Source organism: Lonchura striata, chromosome 11, assembly GCF_046129695.1.
Source record: "Lonchura striata isolate bLonStr1 chromosome 11, bLonStr1.mat, whole genome shotgun sequence".
NCBI classification, from domain to species: Eukaryota; Metazoa; Chordata; class Aves; order Passeriformes; family Estrildidae; genus Lonchura; species Lonchura striata.
Genome location: NC_134613.1, coordinates 14,821,943 through 14,845,049, shown reverse-complemented (window position 1 = coordinate 14,845,049; position 23,107 = coordinate 14,821,943). Strand labels below are relative to the sequence as shown.

General features: G+C 44.7%; 2 protein-coding genes across 6 annotated transcripts in view; one reads left to right on the top strand and one right to left on the bottom strand.

Annotated features, from left to right (window-relative positions):
• Nucleotides 1-5,836: 5,836 nt before the first annotated feature.
• On the bottom strand, nucleotides 5,837-19,665 carry WHAMM (WASP homolog associated with actin, golgi membranes and microtubules). Its single transcript, XM_021537399.3, has 10 exons — nucleotides 19,126-19,665; nucleotides 16,183-16,356; nucleotides 14,742-14,892; nucleotides 14,085-14,254; nucleotides 13,257-13,422; nucleotides 12,115-12,302; nucleotides 10,639-10,725; nucleotides 10,459-10,554; nucleotides 9,436-10,075; nucleotides 5,837-7,142 (listed from the first exon to the last, which is right to left on the bottom strand). The coding sequence occupies exons 1-10, from the start codon at nucleotides 19,663-19,665 to the stop codon at nucleotides 6,856-6,858; spliced, it is 2,499 nt and encodes an 832-aa protein (XP_021393074.3). The 3' UTR covers nucleotides 5,837-6,855.
• FSD2 (fibronectin type III and SPRY domain containing 2) overlaps nucleotides 19,215-23,107 on the top strand; it is an 18,600-nt gene continuing 14,707 nt past the window's right edge. The window contains exon 1 of one of the 5 annotated variants that reach the window (XM_031505801.2): nucleotides 19,215-19,284. The gene's annotated coding sequence lies outside the window, so the exon portion shown is untranslated. The other 4 variants (XM_021537551.2, XM_021537549.2, XM_021537550.2 and 1 more) reach the window with 4 other exon arrangements.

Here is a 23,107-nt window from a genome sequence, read left to right as displayed (position 1 = left end):
GATCTCCGTGTTATGAAATTCCCTTTGGGTCTCGAAATTTTTCCTGAATATTGAACATATATCAATAACTTCAGAATCTCAGAAGCACTGTCTGCCATGAAATAATGATCTCTAGACAGAAAACTGCATGTTGAAAATCAGAGATTTTTGTGAGTTGACACGGGGCCCAGCTTCTGCTTTTGAGGCTGTATTCCAGTTGTACTGGCACAGCAGTACTGAACACATCTTACTGGATCAATCATGCTCTGGCAGAGCTTTGGAGACTGATTATTCCCCACCACAAAATGGATCTCTTCATAAAAACCTGCCCTCCTGTGTAGCAGTGGTTGTACCCAGGGCCCCAGAGATAAATCCCATGCAGCTTTCAGGACCATACTTCCATATCTATGGCTGGATACTAGTCATAGTGAGGGCTTAAAACCTCTGAACAGCATTTCTTGACAACAGTTTGCATTTAATTAATCAAGTTTATGAGCAGATACATCTGTTGGCACATGAAGCACATTGGATTGAGTATTTTTGTTTTCCTTTTGTGTCCTCTCCATTCATTAGTACTGGCAGTCTATAAAAAAGAAATCTGTGGCTGCTGTACTGCTGTAATCAAGAGAGATTGAGCTCTTACTTTTCTCCTGACTTTTCATCATTGAAAATGATTTGTGGCATATGCCCTGGGTTGTGCTTAATGTATGCTGGCTGGAGGGAATTCAGACATTTGGGGAATTATAAATAATAGCAGCACTGGCAACCTTTTTGCATTATCATGTCACACTGAAACATATCAGCTTTCAAAGCTATTTACATTTAGTCTTTTGCCACTTATTTCATTGCTACCATTAGCTTTAATTTTTCTCTGGATGCAGGTTTGTACTGTTCATTAGCCTGAAGATGAATGTTGCAAAACAGGATGCTGGAGTTCCCTGAAGAAGGGAGACCTTTCCAATCCTGTTCATCTATAGCAGTGTTGGGTACATTTATAAAGATAATCCCTGGCTCTGAACCCTGAGAAATTGCAGTGATTCACTAATCACTCCCTAATGCTGTGGAGGTCCCATGGTCACTAGCACAGTCATTTCAGTGGGTGGGGAATGGCTTTAGGATGGAGATGAGAAATAGAGGAATGATGTTTAGAAACCAGAAGGGAAAGAGCAGCCCTTTTCTCTGCAGCAGATACGTGCTCACACAGGCAAAGAGCTCCTTTGGGCAGAGCAGGCAGGATGCACTGCTGGCTCCTCACCCCGTGTGCCTGCACACCCTGCATACCCTGCACATCCTGCACATCCTGCATATCCTGCACATCCTGCACATCCTGCACATCCTGCATATCCTGCACATCCTGCACACATCCTGCACATCCTGTACACTCCTGCACACTACTGCACACTCCTGCACATCCTGCACGCTTCTCTGGACTTCCATTCCAGCCAAGTGGGCTCGGGAGGACGGAATGGCCCAGGGAGGACGGGATGGCACAGGGAGGATGGGATGGCAGAGGGTGGATGGGATAGCACAGGGAGGATGGCACAGGGAGGAGGGGATGGCACAGGGAGGAGGGGATGGCACAGGGAGGGTGGGATGGCACAGGGAGGACGGGATGGCACAGGGAGAAGGGAATGGCACAGGGAGGAGGGGATGGCACAGGGAGGATGGCACAGGGAGGACGGGATGGCATGGCACAGGGAGGAGGGGATGGCACAGAGCTCTCCCCGTAGGCCGGGAAGCGTAGGCACTGGATCCTGTTTCGCTGTCACCTCTGCTTGCAGGAAGAGACCGTGGGAAGGGCAGTGACTCACTTGCTGATAAATAAGTGATTCTAGCATGTCTCCAGGAGTGGGACAGACTCATTTCCTCACCCCCGGTGTCTGCCGTGCCCACGGCCATGGAGCCCAGACACACGGGTACCAACCACGCTGCTGGAGTCGGAGCTGGCAGCCTTTGCACTCCTGGGTGAGAAGAGGATGGGAACCAGGGCTGGAGCAGAGGCTGAGAAACTCCTCTGCAAGGCTCTGCAAGACACCCGTAGGATGATGTTTAGACTCTTGCCTTGGGATAGAAGGGAGCTGCAAATATCTTTGTGACACCGAGAGTGGTTAACTGATGCTCAAGTGGGAGGAGCCCCAGTCTCCCAGGAGGACATGGAGGTTCTCTCCCAGCTGCAGCTGGCAGCCTTTCCCAGACTGCTCACTTTGGGTGCTGGCAGGGCAGTGCTGGGTGCTGCAGTGGGTCAGGGCTGCTTGTGGCCCCTTCTGCCAGAAGGTCCTTGCTCAGGGCTGGCCCCAAGCCACAGCCACTGAACGTGATCACCTGCAGGCAGCCGCCCTGGAAGGATGCTGTCCCCCCATCCTTGGCACTTTAATGGGGATTTAGGGCAGGAGGGGGATCTAGTGGAATGAACAAACATAGTTTTGCTAAATATGTTTTCTAAGCAGTTTGTGGCTCACTCTTGCTGCAAGAGCAAAGGCTTGCTAAAGATGGCTTGTTTTACAAAGCATTTCACAAGTAGCCGAGCTGTTAATGTCACTGTTACCTGAGCAGATTTAATTGTGTTGCTTCTTGCTCTCAGCTTAGCATGACATGCTGAGAATGAAAATCACATACCTTTTTGCCAGGAAAAAATGCCATGTTCTGGAGCAGCTTTGAGTGTTTCCTCCAGGGATACATTCAAATATTGTTCTGAGCAGTTTTTGCTGCCAAGGTTTGCTGCGGCATTTATTAAAAAATGCTTTCAATACCATTCACCTTTTATCACCACCATGAGTTTAGTTGAAATGATGTGTCCCTCTTTCCTACCACTATCACAGTATTATTGCACGTAGCATGCAGATGTGCTCTTGAATGCAAATGCAGCTTTTGGAATTAAATCCACACTTTTTGAGTGAGGGCATGCATAGCCTTAAGTCCCATTTTCTCCAAAGGGTGCACACTCTTATCTTCCCACCACTTCGCAGAGGAAGACTGAAAAGAGAAGCATTTCCCAGCTTTTTGTTAGTTCTAATGAATGTCTTCATACTCATCCTCTTTGTCCTTTCTCCTGGTGTACATGTGCATCTTTTTTTTTTTAAGGGATAAAAGAAGGAAGTGATTGAAGGTGACTGAAGAAAGTGATCGTAGGTGCTGCTCTGAAAACCTTCACCACTTCAAGCCCTTCTAGTCAGACCTGTTCCATAGTCCCCACAGTCCCACAGGTTCACGATGTGACACACTTTCTCAAGCCCCTATAAGTCTCGGTAACTTCAAAGTGTTCACACTCAGATTTGATTTGCTTGATTTAGTACCATTTTGCAGGGAAAAAAAAAGTCAATATTCAGCTTATGGGCCAGCCCTGTGCACTGAGCTGGGGGGTTTGCTATGGAGAAGCTTCAGAAATCCCAAAAAGCAGCATGTAGACAGAAATGGTGACAAAGCCAAGGCTGCACTGACATCACCTGCCCAGCACTGCTGCCACAACACTTCTCTTGCTGTGATCAAAGCACTGGGGTTTCAAAGAGAAGTTCTTTTAGTCAGACAGTAGTTTTTGAATACATTATCTTTAAACCTCTGTAAAAATACTGGCAGCTGCTGTCTGGACTGTCCTCATCATAGTTAGAAAGATCACAACCCACGGTGATACTGATTTATAGAAATGGATCTCTTTACCTCATGACTGGGATTTCCAGCAATTTTGTGCATTATTGACTCTTTAAAGCCAGACAATTGTATTTTTTAAAGAATCAGTTTCTACAGATGGACAATTAGGGCACTATTCCCACCAAGGGATTCACTTACTAGCCCAGAGTGAGGTAGTTTGAGAAGGGTATTTAATGTCAAAAAGGTGTCCCAGCATTTTTGCAGGTTAATACTGAACTGGTCTGGTGGAACTGGTTATCACAGATCCAACCCATCAGTCCAGTCTCTCCTAGTCTGTCCATCAGCCACTTTGCTGACAGTGCATGGCACCAGCAGCTGCACCAAACACAGAGGTGAGAAAGCATCTGCTGAAGTTTGAGTTCAAATCCAGATTAAGGCCTCTGTCCTTTTGACACTTCTAGGTGGTGTTCTTGAGTGCCCCACCAACCTGTAACACTGGGGCTATTTCTTCCCCTCCCCTCCACAGCCCAGTGTGGTCATGGTCACAGACAGAAGAAAAATCTGAGGGCAGCTTAGAAAGGTGTTTTTGAGTGTTCTTACATTTGGGCACCTTTCAGAAAAGAGGCTGTGGCTTCCCCTGCAGAGCAAACTGAGCCTGAAGGCAGCAGGACACTGATCTCACCTGGCTCAGCTGGGCACAGTCTGCAAACCTCTCCCTGCCACAGCAGTCAGCAATACCAGCAGCACCCCGGGGCACTTACCTGACCTGCTTAGAAAGACTTCCTGTGACAGAAACCACCTTTCAGGCAACCTGTCCCTGCACCTCTCTGCTCCCACTGTTTGTTAGAAAGGTTTTCCTACCATTACCCTGAATCATCTCAGCTGTAATTTAAGCCCCTTATCTCCCTGTGAACACGCAGAACAAATTACTTCCCTCCTCTTTGCAGCTGCTTCTTATGTATTTGAAAACTGCTCTCTCACCTTCTTCTCTTTAGGCTAATGCCAGTGTTCTGGTGTTTACCTTGGCCGTGCTGCTGACACCCAGGAGAATTGGTGATGCAGCAGCTACTCTGTTGAATAGGATCCATTAAATCTTGGTAGTGAACCAGGCAGTGAGGATTACCTGATAGAGGTGAAATCTTCTATCTACATCACCCAGAAAATTGCAGCAGCCCATTTTCCACAGAGCAGACCTTTTGGCTGTCCAGCAAATAAAACAGGCTTCAGAAAACATTTAGCAGTTTCTGAGTGGATTTTCAAGGATATTTTTCAGCCTGGGATGTAGAGCTCTGTTGGACATGTAAGATCAGACCCAGAAGAGCTTCAGACATGGTTACAAAATAAATCCTTAAGCAGGAGAAATCACTGTCCAGTAGTGCTGATCCTCAGATGGCCTTTCCTGAGTAAAAAGTGCTGCTGTTGAACACACAAAAACTCTTAAGATTTGTTGGAGAAATTGCAACTCAATTCTCCACATACTTTATGCTGTGTGCAGCTTCCCAGGAATGCAACAACAGTAAATCAGTAAAGGGCTCTGTGCTGCCATTTGGCAGGAGGTACCAGCCAGGGGGAAGCAGCCCAGCTTCTGCACCCTCTATACAGCTTTAAATAACTGCACCACTAAAGGCCATGGCCCAGGAGAGCTCCCAGCCCCAGCACCATCCCATGGTCTGAGCATTCCTCCTGCCCAGGGTATCCTTCGGGGAGAAATCTTTGCTTTCACAGGATGGTTTTGTCTATGGAAGTGCTCAGTATCTGGGGTGGGTTCTGCCCAGCCCAGCTCAGGGGGCAGCAGGGTGCTGTGGGCACACACTGCCATTGTGCCCAGCTCCCCTCCAGGGTATCGCCCTGTGAGGGCTGAGTTACACCTGACCTCTGCTGATGTTCCTTTTGTCTCTGGTTTCATAGCAGTGGACAAAAAATGGTGGCTTTTTTCTCACATCCAAACAGCAGTAGGTGCTTAAACAGTAAAAAATGAACCCCCAGCTGCTGCTTCTGCTTCTCACATGAAAACTGCTGCATGCATATTTACTGTGCTGATTAAACAGATCTGCTGCTCTACAGTGGAACAGGGAATTAAAGCACTGTATTTTCAATTTTGTTACCAAATTACAATTCATAAATATTTGGGAAAATAAAGGCATTTACATATGCCATTAGTGAGAGTGCAGTTGCTGTATGGCTGCCACTTGCTATCAAAACCAAGGGTACCACGGCTTAAATAATGCTCAGTTCACAGCAGTATCCTAAAATGACAGCACGCTGAATCTACTTCTTCTGTCAAGATATATTTTTATTAAGGGTCAGTATAAACTTCAAAAAAAACCCAAACTTTAATCATTTTTGCCACTATATACCAAAAATAGCAAGAGTCTCTAAATTGAATGTAGCTGAATTTTGAAATAGTCAGCTTCCAGGCACAGTGTAAATACCTGCCATTTATAAGGCCATCAGGTAATTTAAATTCATGAGAGTAGCTATAAACATGTACTGAAGTTCTCAGTGGGGAAATGCAGCCCTGTCTTACAGGACTAAATCCTGAAAAATATTGTATACAATATTTTGGCTCTTTCTTTCATGTCAACAGGTCGTTGTAAATGTAGATGTACGAAAAACATTTTACATTTAAAAGTTCTCTATACTTTCAGCTAAAAAAGTAAAACTTTCCATTAATTACTGCAGTAGTGTTTATTTCAGACTTGAAACTGATTTTCCCAATCAGCGTTATCAAGCCATCCTTAAGTGCACACTTTCTGTCTTGATGATAAATGGAGTACCCATGCAGTTATTTAACAGTGAGCTGCATTAGACAAGCAATATCTTTAAGAATTTTCTGGACAATGGAGGGAGGAGTGGAAGATTCCATATTATGCTCAATTTTCTGGTCTACCTCTGTCAACACAGATTTGCTTCTACTTTAAGGGATTTTAGGTTATTTTTTCACTTCTTAAACTTTGTTGTGATAACATTACCTACTGTGTAGTAACAACCTAAATAATGTATATTTAAATCCAGAATTTTAGTTGTCTTCAGATGTGGTGAAAATACTACATGGTTGAGCCAGGAACACCTATTAGTGCAAGCATAATTTGGAGTATGATTTATCATGCAAAAATATGAATCTGTAGCTCCTACAGAAAATCAGCAGGAATCTTTTACTTTACAAGACATTTTGGATTATGAGAACACCACACACAATCACACAGTTCTTTCATTTTGACAGGGACAGTCTTCTACAATGTGCAAAATGAGGCACACACTCTGTTCCAGTCAGCAGTTCTGTTAGGCTGCTTAGCTGTCCCATTCTCCATTATTCTGATCGTTGTCCTCCTCTTCTTCAGAATCAGCAGACACTTTCTTAATTCTCTGCATGGCTGCCTTAATGCTTTTCTCTAGCTCATTAGGGGATCCTCTACTGACATCTCTCTCAGTATCTCGGTTCACTTTCCTCAGTTTAACCCCTTGCCTTATGGCAGAGAGGATGTTGTCCTTCACAGAGGCGTACGGATTTGGCTGCTCCACCTTGCGAAGGTGAACTTCACTGCGCTTCAGAGAAGCCAAAACTTCATCCATGGAACCTGCAACACAAAAATCTACTGTTACCAGAAGAAAGCATGAGACAACCACACCTAAGAGGTATGAAGCCCTACCTAAGTGTTCAGGGGTCTTTCTTTAATCTGTGCTAGCACTAGGATGGTCTGTTCTGGCACAAGAATAATCTTTTCTGGCATAGACTCTTTCAAGCTCTGCAACAGCAGCCTCTGGAACTGTTTTTAAAAAGCAGCTACAGCTTTTATATCTTGAATTGAGAATCCAGTGTCTTCTCATCATTATATAAGGTTGTGCTCTAAGGAAGAAATTATACACAAAGGACAATGCTCTTTTTCATTACAACTTTATGGGCATTCAAAAAAATTGCACTGAACCAAAAAAATCTCTTGCATTCTGTGTTATAAACGATTCACCATCCCTTGCAGCTTGCCCAGAAGCCTGCTGAGACCATCAACTGCATTTTCGCTCAGCCAAGAGAAAAATGAAAGGATTTGAGTAGAAGGGCTTTAAAGTGCCCCACTGAAGTCACTGGAAGCCAGATCAGGCCCTGTGCAGGCAGTTCTTTTCTGCATGGACTTAGAAAACAATTCCTATTTTGCAACATGATTTAGATCTCAGGTGTATGTTCCTGAGCTTCAGACCACGAGGGACACCATACTGAGTTTCCACTAGACCTCCTGATACAGACTAATTTGTGTTTTACTCCTGCTGGACTCTCTGCTGCTTGCTCCAGACTGTCAGACAGGGAGGCTGTTCCCTGGACAGCAATAGGTCCAGACCATCTGTGCCTCACAGCCAGAAATATTTTTGCCATGCGCATTGCACACAAGGTTATGTGATTAACATCAACCACTTGAAATGTAACAGTGTGCTAAATCCTGTGGTACCTTCAGAGACTAAAAAGGATCAAGCAAAGATCCACCAGATTGCCTTAAAAAGCTTACAAGTAAGAGAGTCTTAAGTCTACTACCTAAATGGGCTGCCTGGTAAAAGGTTAGTCAGACAAACAAATTATAAAATAAGCCTCTCCTGGCTTTTCACATATAAAGACATGAGTAGCCCACAACTAAAAACAACATGTTGGTGAAGCTGTTTCAGTAAATTCTTATGGTAAGTTAGCAATTACTGTTACAGCTACTGACGTTATGGTTTTCTTTAAGAAATAGGTGTAAACAACTAATCAGATCTTTCCAATAAGCAAAAAATACCTTTTCTTATCCAAAAAGACTAATGTTAGGCTGTGAATGGCAGTAAGTATTAGCTACCAGAAGCGCCTTTCCACTGGTAATCAGACTAGTTTGGAGTACAACTCCTGTTGCTAATCAAGGCTTCTTCAGAGTATCTGTGGTAGTTATCCCATGGATATCTCACACTGAAGTCTGCACTGGATGCACAGTAGTTTGCCATGGTAACTCAAGTGTGCCTCAGCCCTTCAGCTGCTTGTACTTCCCCACAGCTTGGAAGAACTAAAAATGCTGAACTTCCCCTGGTATTTCTGCCTGTGGTTTGCCTCTGAACTGATAGAGGATACAAAGGCTGCTTGGATGTATTGTGAAGAGTTGAAAAGGAAAAGGAATGTACCACGTTTAAAGACATTCTTCATTCTAGCATAAGCTCCACTGTGAAAAACAACAAAAAAAATTGCTGCTTTCCAGCTTAGATCAATCTCTCTGACATAGTCAAAATATCCGCTCGCCTCAGAGACAAAAATAAACCTGTTAGCAGGATGCAACCGGGGCAGCCTTGGGAGGCTGCTGAGCTCTATTCTCATTCAAATTACTCCTTCAATTGGCAAGTTCAGCCTTCAATTACACCTGCAAAGCAAAGGTGTAACAGAGCAGAATTTCTTCCCTAGGAATGTATGCCAAAGCTATTCATCTGCCTTTCAAATCCTGGTTGAATTCTGCATGAATTGCCTTAGGAAACCTTTGTTTAGAAACCAAGCAAATCATAAATGGACAAAAGCTGTGCACACCTTAGAAACATAACCAGCCCAATTACCAGCTCTGTAGTATGTACATCATGGACACTAAAATGTAGCCTTAGTACAGCTACAAATTTACCCACATTGGTCTTCTGATTGGAACACCAGGACACTGTGAAGTGTCTCAAAAAGGAAACACAAATCATTGTTACCCATTTAACATCCTGAGCTATGGTTAGTATTATTGTATGTAGATTCTTAGACTAAGCTTTCCAAGAGCCTCATTCTCCTGATCAAAACTACACATTATTTCTGTCCAGAAGCAGAGGAGGGAGGGAGATCACAAAAATACAGGAAATGCATTAAAAAGCACTGGTTGATGTGAGCCTACTTACCTATGCAATTATTTATAGACCTCCTGGATGAGTCATCCTGATTGTGCAGTGCAGGACTTTCTGAGGGGCTATCAGAGCTGAGGGGAAGTGGTTTATCCTCTGTTGCTGATGGTTTTAACTGGAGAGGTAGGCTGGGAGGTGGGGGTGGAGGAGGCAAGGGAGGAGGGGGTGGAGGAGGGGGCGGAGGAGGGGGTGGTGAGCATGGAGAGACCATCAATTCCTCACTGTGCTTTTGTTCCTCTGTGTCACCATCAGTAGCAAAAATCTGGACAGGGACGTCTGCTGGGGGTGTATTCTGACATGAAGCTTTTGGCTCCTCATCTTCTACAAGCAGAATACTCTGTGGCTGCTCGAGAGCTGTCCTTACTCTTGGTGAGGGTGCAGGGGACAGAACTGCTGGGGGTGTATTCTGACATGAAGCTTTTGGTTCCTCATCTTCTACAAGCAGAATACTCTGTGGCTGCTCGAGAGCTGTCCTTACTCTTGGTGAGGGTGCAGGGGACAGAACTGCTGGGGCTGCCCCTGTGCTCGATGCAGGTGGAGGGGACAGCACCACAGCCTGCTGAGGGATGCCTTGTGGCAACTTGGGACTGCGAGGCTGGGGATGAGATGTTTTCAGAACAACATGAGCTGGACACTTCTGAAAAAAAAAAAAAATCATAAGGCAGGAGGTCACATCTCCATTGGATTGGCCAAACCATAAACCCCAATGAGATAAAAAGCCACAGAGCACAGAACTGTCCTACTCACCCATTCAGGCAGAAAATTCAACCCTGAATAAATTTAAATGAACAATAAAGCATTTATTTCAAAGCCATTTCCTCACCTGTATTCTTTGCAACAGAATCCACACCTGGAAATTGTATGTTTAGGAGATTTAATCCCCTTTACTCATTATACAGAATCCTATTTCATGCTATCCAAATGGTTGCCTCTGATTGGGACCACACTCACATGTGAGCTATGGCTACTTCCTGACATGTTTTGACACCACTTAGGACTACTGCAGTTTACAGTACTTGCCTCCCTGAATACTTTCAGCCTCTCCAGCGTTTTCTGACGTTCCTGGCTTATCCAAGCTTTTTTCTTTTTCTCCTCCTCTTTTTGCTTGTCTCTCTTCTGCATTAAAACACAAGTAGGTGAGCATCAGTGTGTGAAAACCAGCAGCTGCCAAACTCCCCAAGGCTGCTCTTTGGTACTCACTATCTGAATGCTGTGATGCTGCTGGAAGCGCTTTCTGCTCTCTTCTGCCTGTTGCAGTCTCTGCCGGTGGCTCGCTTCACACTGATCCTGGGAGAAGAGCAGAATTCATGCAACTCTCAGTCAGTTCACACTTCCTCTGCACCAGCTCTGCCATTAACTCCTGTGCACCAGCCACTAAATAGCAACCACGGCTGGGTGCTTGGCAGGGCCAAGAAAGATGGCTAAACTTAACTAAAGTCAGATGTGAGACCCTGATGATGAAGTCTGTGGGACTCCTTCACACCTAAAGCCAATGTTCTCCTAATCAGCTGTATTTTTATTCATGCTGCAGCAAAAATGTATCCAGACGTGACCCAACCCCTCTTTAGTTAAAAAAAAAAAGAAAGAAAAAAAAAAGAGAAGAAAGGGAGAGAAAAAGAAAAGAAGAAACAAGCTCATGCAAAGACATGAGGAAGAAGGCAAAAAGGGAGCTAGCAAAGCACTACAAAAATACAAAGCTACGTTTTCCCCCCTCCCTTATTTGCCATAGCTCCCAAGTACAAAAGGCAAGGAAGCAAAGGTATGGGAAGCACAACGATGCCTAGCAAGGGTACTTTCTGTTAGTAACAATTGCAGAGAAGCCACAGGTTTCAGTGTTTTCTCTGGGAGTCGCTTTTTGGCTCTGTACAGAGGGGGATTATCCACAAGGCTGGACAAGCATTTGCAAATCATGTGGCATTTGGCTTCAGTGTTATACAACCAATAGACAGCAATTAAAGAAAACAGAAGCAAAAGAAGTGTCTGCCAAGGAAGCAGTTGCAAGCAAGAGACAATGGCTCACAACACATTTCCAATGTAATTCCCAGTTTGTCCAGGCTACTGAGTGATAAAAGGTCACACAGACTTGATCCCAGACTCTGCTCTCTGCCCCAGCAGAACTGCAGGTGTAAGGTAAACTCTTACTGAGAAGGTTCATGAGAGTCAACTTTTGTCTCCCTAGTGTCCTGCTCTGAATGGGAAACAAAGGAAAAACTGCCCTGGGCACAGAACTGCGAGGCTGGAGAGAGAACTGCAGCTGTTAAAATTTCCCCTTCCTCCTGTTCAAAGATAGGGTAGCAGTGTGTGGGTTGTCTATCACTGCAGCTTCCTCCACGGGTCAGTTTCCTGCTGTACTGCAGCTGCTTTGAAAAAGGCTGCTAGGGTAAAGCTCCAGCTGGCCCCAGGGCTCTGGCAAGGTCTGAGACCCACAGATAGGAGAACACTTGAGTCACCCAGGTAAGTTTGTGTTCTCCTTCCAAGCCAGAGACACACTTGCACCACACCACGGAGCATAAAGCTGTTAAAATCACATTGCCCCTCTTTGTGCTTGCAGGCCTTGGCACTGAGTCATGAATCATCTTGTATGCACCACCCAAACTTCCCTAATTGTTTCCTGTCCATCCCTCATGAGTCAAGACATCAGCTGAAGATAATGCACATCTCCAGGACTGAATTTACTTTTTTGTTCCTGAGGTAGGCTCTCCTCGCACAGACAGTCCCACGCTTTGTCTCCAACTGCTTAGTCTTCTGCCTCAGCACCGTCATTGCTGACAAGTTAGCGTAATGTTGTCCCATGGTCTGTTCAATGACCTTGAGCTCCTCAGGATTTTCACATGTATCATAGTAAACAACTTCATCCTGTTTCTCTAAAAAGGCATTTGGCATTTTTTAAGAAACCAAAAATTGCCACAGTTATTTAAACATTTAAAGAGCTAATGACATTTTATAAGCCATTGAAGGCAGTGAGTTAGTTATGAGTAAGTGTAAAGCTCCAAAGCTGAGCTGGGACCTTCACAGTCATATGCAAACATGTCACGTTACTCACAGGGGTGCTTTGCAGGATCAAATTTATGCTGTTAGCATTTGTTATTTAGCTTCCTCTTTCAAATGTCTCCCTGTGTTTCAACTCCTACCTTCATGAACTGGAGTCTTCCTGGAAAATGGAAGGCTCTTCTGATCAACACTGGATGTCCTATTTTACTATTTACCACGCTTCAGTTATGTAACGAGTGGCAGCAATGTTTACCTCACAGTGTACGTGGTAACAGAGAATTCATAAGCACAAATAAGAACTCGACTGGTGCCCAACTTGATATAACTGTGTCACAAAGAGACAAACTGGAAGATAGTAGTATTCAGGTAAGATTCTAGCTATAACCACCTTTTTTTGCCACTATAGGATGCAGTTTGTAATTTCTACATGTTAGATTAGAATAGATGATGATGAATTACAGGACCTATTTCAGCAGGTTCACAATACCCAGTTTCTGTGAGTAGATCATGTAGATATTAGAGCAGTTAAACCCTGTCAATATAAATTACTCCATGCTAAACCAGGGCATGCACATATCACAGCTGCTAGCAAGATGAGCAACCAGTGTAGCTTTTTTTTTTTAAACTTGTGTTATCGAATTAGCGTCTAATTAATTAAAGTGTCTAATTAAAGACAAAATATCAGATGGTACCACAGCATTAATGTTTTCCATTAATGCTTTCTACTACCAAGACCTGAGCAATGATATCTATTTTTAATTGAAAACAGAGCAGGCTATGTCCCTTCTGTGTTCTGAATATGTGCTTAAATAATATTTTATTCTCACCTTTAATCTGTCTCTTTATAGTGTCCAGCTGTACAATAAGCAGCATCTCTTCATGTTTCAATACTTCAAGCTGTACATTATATAATTCCAGCTGTGTTTCATAATACTGTATTTCCAGCTCCTCCACTATACTTAAATTATCTTCTTGTTCACCAAGGTTCTCCATCTGTAACAGAAAATAAAAAGCATTAGTAACAAAATATGCACACATGAAACATGTCTGGATGCACAAATGCCTGTAAGGAGCCTGGTCTAACTAGCAGCTGCTTTGGTATGGAAAACAACAGAGCATTAGAAATGGCTTGGAGCAGAAACTCAGAGAACTCTATTAACCTAAAGTATAAATTTACCTTCATTTTAGCAGGAAAGACTTCATTATAATCTGTACAAATGAGACTGCTCCTGAAAACAATCATATATGGTACAGTACAATACTCTTGGAAAATAAATATCAGGTACTCCTAGAAGCAGTTAGATGGCATCAAAAATTAGTATTAAATAAGTATCTTAATTTTTCAGTGTCCTCTGAAAATAATATCTGTTCTCTATCTCCCTAAAATGAAACAATTTCAAAGATTATTATCATAAATGCTCAAATGATACCTGAACTGAGAAAGCATGCATATTAAGCTTCACTGAGTGTTCTCAAACATGCAGGAGCAATTAAAAAACTGCAGACATCCATTTTCTGCAACATAAAACTGTGCTAAAAACCTAAATTGTTTAATTGACAAAGACTTGAAAAGCCTACTCTCATGACCATTTTGGTAGGTTTTGATCAGCCGTTCAAAGAACAGTGACAGAAAAGGAGGCTTTGTAAGGTCTTACAAGTTTCTGAATGCCAGTTCTCTTCTGCTTCAGGCACAACTCTCTTGCCCTCAGATGCTGAAGGGTTTCTTTTGCCAACATATATTTCAGGTTTTCTAGTCGTGGCAAAGCTGATGCCCAGGTGGTTTTACCAAATCTTTCCTCATCTTGCTCCATCTGTTTGTGCATTGCTGTAGATTAAAACATGGTAGTAAAGCATGAGAAATGCAGTGTACTAATAACCCTAGTGTGTTTCTGAAGTATTAAAAATTCTAATCTTATTAAACTATTTCTGAAGCTTTAGAAATTACAAGATTACAAGGTTGGATTTGTGACCTTATACATGTAAGTGAAATACTTTATTGCACCATGGAAACACACCCTAACAGTTGCACAGCAATATACTCTGTTCACATGCTGAAATCCTTGAGGCTTGCACATCAGGCATTAAAAGTACTCATGGCTTCTGTGCAAAGGCTCACTTTAAGTCTCAGGCAAGTAAAATCTAAGTTGTAAACCCAACTGGTTAAAATATATAAATCTTAAGTGAATTAAGTATTTCTTTCTGAAGCTGGACATTCACCTGAACCTCATGTTCTGCAGAGATAAGAAGAGCTCTCTTAAGAGTTACTTAAGTTAGGTATTTACACAACCTTTTGTGTAAGTCATTCTGATTACCTGCTAGAGCCTTTACAGTTTCCTTGAAGTAGTTCACTGTGATATCCTGAATAGAGCACACAGCACTCTCAGCTCGCTTAGTCCATTCATCAGCATCCTTCTGCAAAGCTGCTACTCTTCTAGGCCCCAAATTATCATACTGCAAAGATTTCTACAAGGACACAAAATTCTCAGTTACCACCTGGTTTCCACAGAGGTGCAGCCACACTATGTTACACTTGGAGACATTTCAAGAATGGTGGCAAACATGACCCCCTCACCTGTCACAAAGTGAATCACTCCTCATTCCTATTTCTCATTCTCTAGGCTAATTCAGAACCTTTGTTCTCCAATCCTGACCTCACATTTGAATTAATTCACTTCTTAAAATATTTTTAAAACTAGCATCTTTAAAATTACATCCAACACAAGTGTTTTTTATTGTTACTAAAAGTAACTCTTCTACGTGCAATGTTCTTTTCTATTTTTCCCCATGTGTTGACAGCACATTGCACCAGCAGGTTCTCCAGTTTGGCAGTTCTTTCACACAGGAACAGGGATACAGAAAAGAAACATTAGAGAATGTTTTAAGTCCACAAAGGAGACACGGGTACAAGCCCAGCATTAAAATACATTTTCAGAATAATTATATTTCAAATAAGCTCAAATATACCTTAAAGGTTTTTTTTTTAATACAAACTTTGTTTCATTCTTTCCAATTTCCACTTTATTTTTCAGAACAGTACATTGAACATTTTATTGTCACAGGTTTAGACCTTCAGTATCCAAGCACCTTAATCTAAACTTGAATGTTCTCAAAAAGAGCAGAACAATTTTAACAGCTCACTTTCATTTTAACACGCTATATAAGGAAAATCAACATAGTAAATGGCTGTCAATCCCAGGGGTATCATAACTTTCAGAATGTGCTTCCAGTTTAAGATGCACATAAAACAAAGTGAACACAGTGACAACGGGTATGTTTTCATCTGCAGTTCTAGCAGGTTGTAGCAGTAATAGAAAACTCCTTTGAGTGGGAAGGTCTCCCCCACAACTGAGTTAATCTGGTGCATCAGCATTCCTGGGGATGACATTCTCAATGTAAAAAAACTAATCCCATGGGAGGTGACACAACAAAGGCTACTTATATTGCAGTAAATTCAGCCTCCCAGAGAGTAAACCCCAGGGAGGGGGAGCTCGGGGATATTCTCCTTTTAAGTGGGACACTGGTGGGAAGTCAGCTGTAGTTCTAGTGGAGCCATTATCATGGACTCCAAGATCCTCTGAGAATGGCTCTGCCCTAACTCTGAATTTGTCAGTCATGTCTGCTGGTTTGGCAGAGGAAGAAAAGCAGGTACATCCAGAAGTAGGGAATGTTATGTGATTTGAGCCTGAACTGCTCTGAGAGCAGCTGATGCCCCACTGTGTGGCTTGGCCCTTTACTCTGTAAAGACAGACTTACCAGGATTTCCAGTTTGTACAGTGTCGCCAGCTCTCGCATGTCTCTGAAGGGCTGCAGTAAATACTGGTAGAATTGTGTTGCCATGGTGACCAAATCCTGATAAGCTTCATCTTCTTCTTCATAAACCTTCATCAAAGCCACCATTGTGTCAGCACTTTTATGCTGCTGTAGAACCTAGTGGGATAAAAGGTAAATCAGACACAGCTGCTTTGCATTCCTGTGTGCTGGATGCTGCCAGGCTCCGGCAGGAAGGACCTGTCCTTCCACAGCTAAGACTTCCCACTGCACAGGAGGCCAGTTCCAGGCATTCTGCAGCCACCCCAGATGAAAATACCTCCAACACCACACTGTTAAAGGCACTAATTGCTGCACATTCCATCAGGAGCCTGCAAGGAGCATCCTGCCTAGGGCACCCACCAGAAACATTCTAATAACTGTGTGCAGATGACTTGGCTGCTGCTTTTTATAAACATAAATGGGAATCTTGGGCAGTCTGTACTGGAAGGACAAGCAAGGTATTCTTAAACTAGCAGTTGCATTGCTTCCACAATTACTAAATGCCTGCTAATGAGTTTTTTGATCCAGAATTTCTGACTTCAGGCACAGAAAAAAAACTAATTGGCATTTACTTCTGATACACCCTGCAGTTAAATTCCTTTAACATTTGTATGATTTATAATAATTTATTCTACCTCAGTTCTAGTGGTATTGCACTTTGTAAGTCATAATTCTTCCATGGAATTACTGCCTTTTGATACACTAGGCTCTATTTATTTCCTTCTATGACAAAATAAAAAGTTGGGGATTTCCCCTCAATTGCATTTGTTTACTGGTACCAATCAAAGCTTCAATGGTTTTTCTTTTGACACCAGCTGGCAGACACCATGGCATGCTCTACATGCCAGGATAGAGTGAGCTGGCTGAGAGAACACAGCTAAGTTCCACTGAGAAACAGACCTTCCTGGAAGGACAGCGTGTGCTTTGCAGCTCCATGAAGAGGGAAGGGGATGGGAGGGGTGTGTGTGCTACCCGTAGTGAGAAAAAGTATTAAAAAAAGCTTGGGTTGTGCTGCATCTGAAAACTGAACCATCACCTTTGTTCTTGCCTTGAGTCAGGGTAACACAGCAGCGTTCCCATGTATGGAGGAACTTCCCCAGGGGAAATCCCTGGAAGTCAGCTCAAGGGCATTTCCTACCCACCCTGTCTGCAGGCAAGATGAGAACAAGAGAATCTGAACTGCAACAATTCTGATAATCCCACAACTGTGACAGCCTCCTGGGCCTCCCCGGGAGCTTGTGGTAGCTCAGTGCAGCAACTTCAGCCTGCTTTTGCCCCAGTATGGAAGCCAAATACAAATGCAAGAGCTGACTTTTTGATTCATATTCTGAAAGTAAGAAGGGAGGGTCATGCTGCTCCTGGAGGATGCTTAGAGTGAGTAGACGGGAAGTATTAGTGAAGGACATTAATGAATAAAGGGAAAAAGGATGCTCTGGTAATTCAGATTGGTTTAATGTCTATTTCTTGAATATTGCATAAAGTGGTCTAGGCTACAGTATAAGGAATATATGCCCCTTTAGGCCTGCAAATACAACAGCACTCTACAGCATGTTTAGTCATATATAAAACATAGCTGGAAATCAGAGTAACTATCGGAAGCACCAAGCTGTACTTCACCACCAAGCCCCAAAGTGCCACGGAGCTGAACAGGCTTGTGCTGTTTCCAGAAGAATGTGGTGGCTGGAATGTATTTCTAACTGGGCTGTGAACTGTTAGTCAGTGACAGACACTGACTTTTGTATACAACAAGGTACATGTTCATGTAAACTAAAGCTGTGTTTTTAAAAACAGTGTCTTTCTGAAGGAGTAGTGTTGTTTCATCTGTTAAATACTGCAATAGGAAAGAGAAGACTGATGTTAACTGTCATAACTTTCCTCCAAACCATGACCACTTTCATAAAATATCCTTCAGGTTACTTTGCCAGAAAATAAGACTCTAAACAGGTACTGCAAGAAACAGCAGCAACACTTTGGTGAGCCTGAAGTATCTGTAATTCATCAACACTCTGATGTCCTAACTGCAACTCTATTATTACACACCACCCTTTGAATTCTTGCTTACAAGAAGAGGAAAAGATCCAGGAACACATCTATAGCAAGAAGAAACCTAAGGCACCAAAGGAATAAAGTGCTAACGTCATCATTACTTCAATTATTAGGACAGAATTTGATACTTAACAAAAACCCACACACACATTTTCTTTGAATACGAACCACTTATTAGTATAGGAACAAGACTCAGTTTGGTCTTAAAAAAAGACTGAAAATCCCCCAGTTACAAGCAGTACTGCAGACATGTAGCATGAGACCTTCACAGGGAGGTTAGAAAATTAGCACATGATTGTATTCTCCTCTTCGGTTACTGTTCCACCCATTGCCCAACACTGTTGGATGTTTTTAGCAATGTGTTTTTGTAGGAGTGTCTGCAGCTTAAGTAAGAGTCCCAATGCCTTACAGTGACCGCCCACGTGGACGTGGCTTATTCCGCACTTTAATAAAGGTGCACTTCCAACACTTAGTATTTCAGAAAGTGACACTGTCGCTTTCAGGCAATAAAAAGGTGTTTGTGTAAGCACAAATCTGGACACTGGACAACACCATGAGCAAGCTGGTATGAGTGACTTGGCCACCCTTGCTCACGCGAGTCTGGCGAGTCTGCCTTGATCGATGAAGTCGCGAAGCAGCAGGGGCTGCCACGCTTATCATGCAACTCCCAGGCGAGCACGGCGCGCCAGGCCGGAGCTCAGACAGGTGCAGCCATGAGCTGAGCCGCAGCACGGAACACTGAAGGCAGTCCCGCACCGAGGGGCCCGTTCCCCGCCCGCAGGGCCGGCCCGGCAGCCCCCGGCCCCGCGCCCCTCCCGCGCCCGGCCCCGGGGCCCGTACCCGCCGCAGCGCCTCCTTGGCCCGGGCCAGGTGGCCGCGCAGGGCCTTCCCGCGGAGCTCGTGGAGGCTCTCGAAGTACTCGTCGTCGCAGCAGCGGTCGGCGGCGAAGAGCGCGTCCAGCACCACGCGGCCGCCGCAGAGCTCCAGGGCCCAGCCCAGGTACAGCTCCAGCGCCCGGCACAGCTCCTGCAGCTCGGCCTCCCCCGGCGCGGCGCCGCCGGGGAACAGCACGGCCCAGAGCCCGCCGGAGGCCGCGCCGGGCAGCGCGGGCGGCAGCTCGGGGAAGGCGGGCTCCAGGCGCGGGCACACGGCCGACAGCTGCCGGTGGACGCCGCGCAGGGCCGGCGCCGAGAAGAGCCCGGCCCAGCTCTGCGGGGCCTGCTCCGCCGCCTCCGCCCGCCCGTGGCAGGTCACCGCGAACGCGCCCTCCGCGCCGTTCCACCCCACGAGGAAGCGGAGCCGCGGCGGCGGCTGCGGCTCAGCGAAGGCGGTGTCGCGCACGGCCACCCACCCCTCCAGGCTGTCGGGCTGCGGCTCCATCGCCGCGGCGGCAGCGCCGCGGGCCCGGAGCGAAACAGAAACCGAGCGGCGGGACGGGCGGGGCCGCGCGTCACCGGCAGCGCCCGCGCCCATTGGCGGGAGCGGCGGGGGGCGGGGCCGCGCGTCACCGGCAGCGCCCGCGCCCATTGGCGGGAGCGGCGGGGGGCGGGGACATGGGCGGGGCCATGGGGCGGGGGCGGGGCGGGGGCGGCCCTCACGGCGGGTGTGGAAATAAACAGCGCCGCGGTGAAAGAGCGAGAGGCGGTACCGGGAAAGGCCGTTTTTCACCGGGGCATGGCATGGCATGGCATGGCATGGCATGGCATGGCATGGCATGGCATGGCATGGCATGGCACGGCATGGCATGGCATGGCACAGGTGCAGTTGGGTTGGGAGGCGACCCCCAAGATCGCGTTCCCACCCCTCTGCCATGGGCACGGACTCTTTCCACCAGGCCAGGTTGCTCAGAGCTCCATCCAGCCTGGCCGTGAGCACCCTCAGGGATGTGACATCCACACCTTCCCTGGGCAACTAGTGCCAGGGTCTCACCACCCTCTCCGTAAAGAATTTCTTCCCAATATGTAACCTAAAACGACTCTCAATTTGAGCGCGTTCCCCCTTGTCCTGTCAGTAGATGCTCTTGTGAATAATCTCGCTGCATCTTTCCTGTGTGCTTCCTTCAGGTACTGGAAGGAGAAAGCTTGGTGAAATAAGCCGCTGTTCCTGAGATGGGAGCAGGGGACACACAGCCCCATATTTGAGCTGCTGCCTGAGGGGCAGTTCCCTCCTGGCCACCGTTCCTGTGTCCTCGCCAAAGTCCACAGCTTTCTCCAGTGCCAGGCAAGCCCCACGCTCCTTCCCCACGCTGCCTTGAGACAGAACTGAGCCCTGGGGCCCTGTGCCCACAAACAGCCAGGGGTGCTCGTCCTGACCCCCGGCTCAGCCCCGAGGTCACCAAGCTTTGTATAAATGGCACCCAAATGCTGCCTCACAGCACCGAGGGGAGCAAAGAGCAGCAGGGTGATAGAACAAGAGCAGTGTCACTGCTCTCTTATTCAGGCCCTGTGTCCAGGGCAGAATGCAATTCACTATCCACCAAATGTTACATTCTTTGGCAGCAAAGTACTGCTATTTTTTTGAGAAATTAAGGCCTATAAAATAGCATAGCTTAACACAAAAAGCAAAATTAAGCTCTCATTTGAAAAATTAATCAAATCTGTCAGACAGCATAAATGTTAACGTTTCAGCAAGGGCTGCGTCACTTGTGTGAAAACACTTCTGCTCTAATCTCACAGATGATAGAAGCACTGTTAGCAGTAATGAGATTGTGCCTACATGGGCAATTAACTTGTGATTCCTCACCAAACAGCAAACAATTGCACTGCTAGAAAAGTGAGGAAATGACACGAAGATAATTGGAAAAGGAGGAAAAAGAAGAGCTGTGTCAAGATCTAATAGACATTGTCCCTTGTGGCATCCCCTGAGCTCAAGCCATATATAATACAATATTCTCAAATCTGCTTAAAAATCTGCTGCCAGCAGGGCTGGCTCAGTAGCATGTTCACAAGCAGCAGTCTGTGTGTGCTGGGGAGCTGTGGGTTTGAGCAGATTCACAAAGCTCAAGTGCTACAGCAGTCACAATAATCAGTGGTAATACACAGCCTGTTTTTTATCAGGTAGACCCCTACTGAGCACAGACTGCAGGGATATGTTCCTGTGAAAACCTCCCTAGTGGGGCCATTGTTCACTTTCTCCACCATAATTAGCTTTCCAGATCTCTGGCATACACACACAGGGTGATGATGTATGGTTAAGTATAATAAGTATATGCCACAGTATGATTTTTTGTTTTCTAAATTCTAAATTTTCTTTTCTTTTTTCCCTAATATATGATCATGATTCCAACTCAGCCCCATAGAAAAGGTCCTGCTAATTTGAGAGACAGGACTTTACCAGTAAGTGTTTGCAAAGAACAGAACTGGTACTTCCATTAAGTTGTGCAACTCTGTAAACACATGTCCAGCCACGTGAGTTGTTTGCACATTTTGTGTATCCCACACAGGACACTCTGCCTAACACCCCAGCCTTGGAAATCACACTCAGAGGCAATGAGTGCACTCTGCAGCGTTTATTAATACCACCTCCAAAAGTGAGAGGGTACCCTGGCTTTAGTGAGGGCTCTCTGTAACCCTTCAAAGTACTTCAGAGCCTGTTCTCAGTGTATGACATTCGTCCTGGTGACACTCAAGCAGCACACTGCTGAAGGACAGCTGGGGAACATCTATATTTGTGCCATTGCTCATTGCTGGCATGCTCCTATCTGAGCAAAGAGGCAGGGTAAGGTTACGGCAATAAGTCTTCCAACTGCAGTTATAGGAAAGTGGCAAGGAATTGCTTTCGTGTGAATTAATTTTTACTAGGGGGAATAGAAGTTAACTTTGATGCCATCTGAGCTATCAGAAGAATTTATGACGTCTTAAGATAGAAGGCAAGTTTTTAGGTAGTAACCTTCTTTGTTGTGTATTTACGATAACTGACGGTCACGGATCTAAACGTGCTTCGTGTAATTTTATCTGTGCCTGCAAAGCAAGCAAACACTGAGCAATCATCTGAAAATCTTATTTAGGCAGCAGGATTGCAGACAAGCTTAATTATGCTAATTTTAATTCATTTCATTTTGGTAGGAAAAATAAATGTTAATTCACTTTTCTAATTAGTAGTAGCTTCTAAAGCAAGCCTTATTGTTTTAATTATGGGGAAAAAAGTCTTTGCAGGAGCCAGACAACATTTTCTGGTATGTGTTAAGACCTTTTCTCTGTTTAAAATGTTAGAATTTGCATGATTTATTTCATTGCCTTTAGCATAAATAGTATTTCTGCCTAACTTCAGTGTTTTATGTGCATAGTAGGATATTGCTAACTGTAGAATCCACACCCATGTCTGCAGTGCCAGAAGACAAACGATGAACTTCTGTGTGGGTTTTCTTACAGATCTGTAGAGCTGGACACAGCCAGGGATATAAAACCAGAGAGTGCAAAATGTCTCAGTATTTTTCACTGGTTTGGGAAGTTGCTTTCTACAAAGTTACTGTGTTGACTCTGTTAGCTAAGCTTTTCTCAGGAAAATTAGTAAAATATTGATGAAATAAATTTGAGGTGATAGCAACTCTTCAAAACTAAAAAGACCATAAATAGTAGTTTGAAAGCAATCTTATATGAAAGCTTATCCAGAAGCTCTGGTAACATTGATGTCTGACCAATCTTTTGGGCTTTTTTCTTCTGTGAGAAAGTGATTTTAAAGCTTTCATATGTTTCACTTACCTAGGACTAGATATAACTACAGATTGATATTCCGCTGAAATCTTTCCATGAAATGTTTTGCTTGTGGTACTAAACTGCTGATAAAATTGATCTGAGTAGTTTTGTAGCTATGATTCCATTCA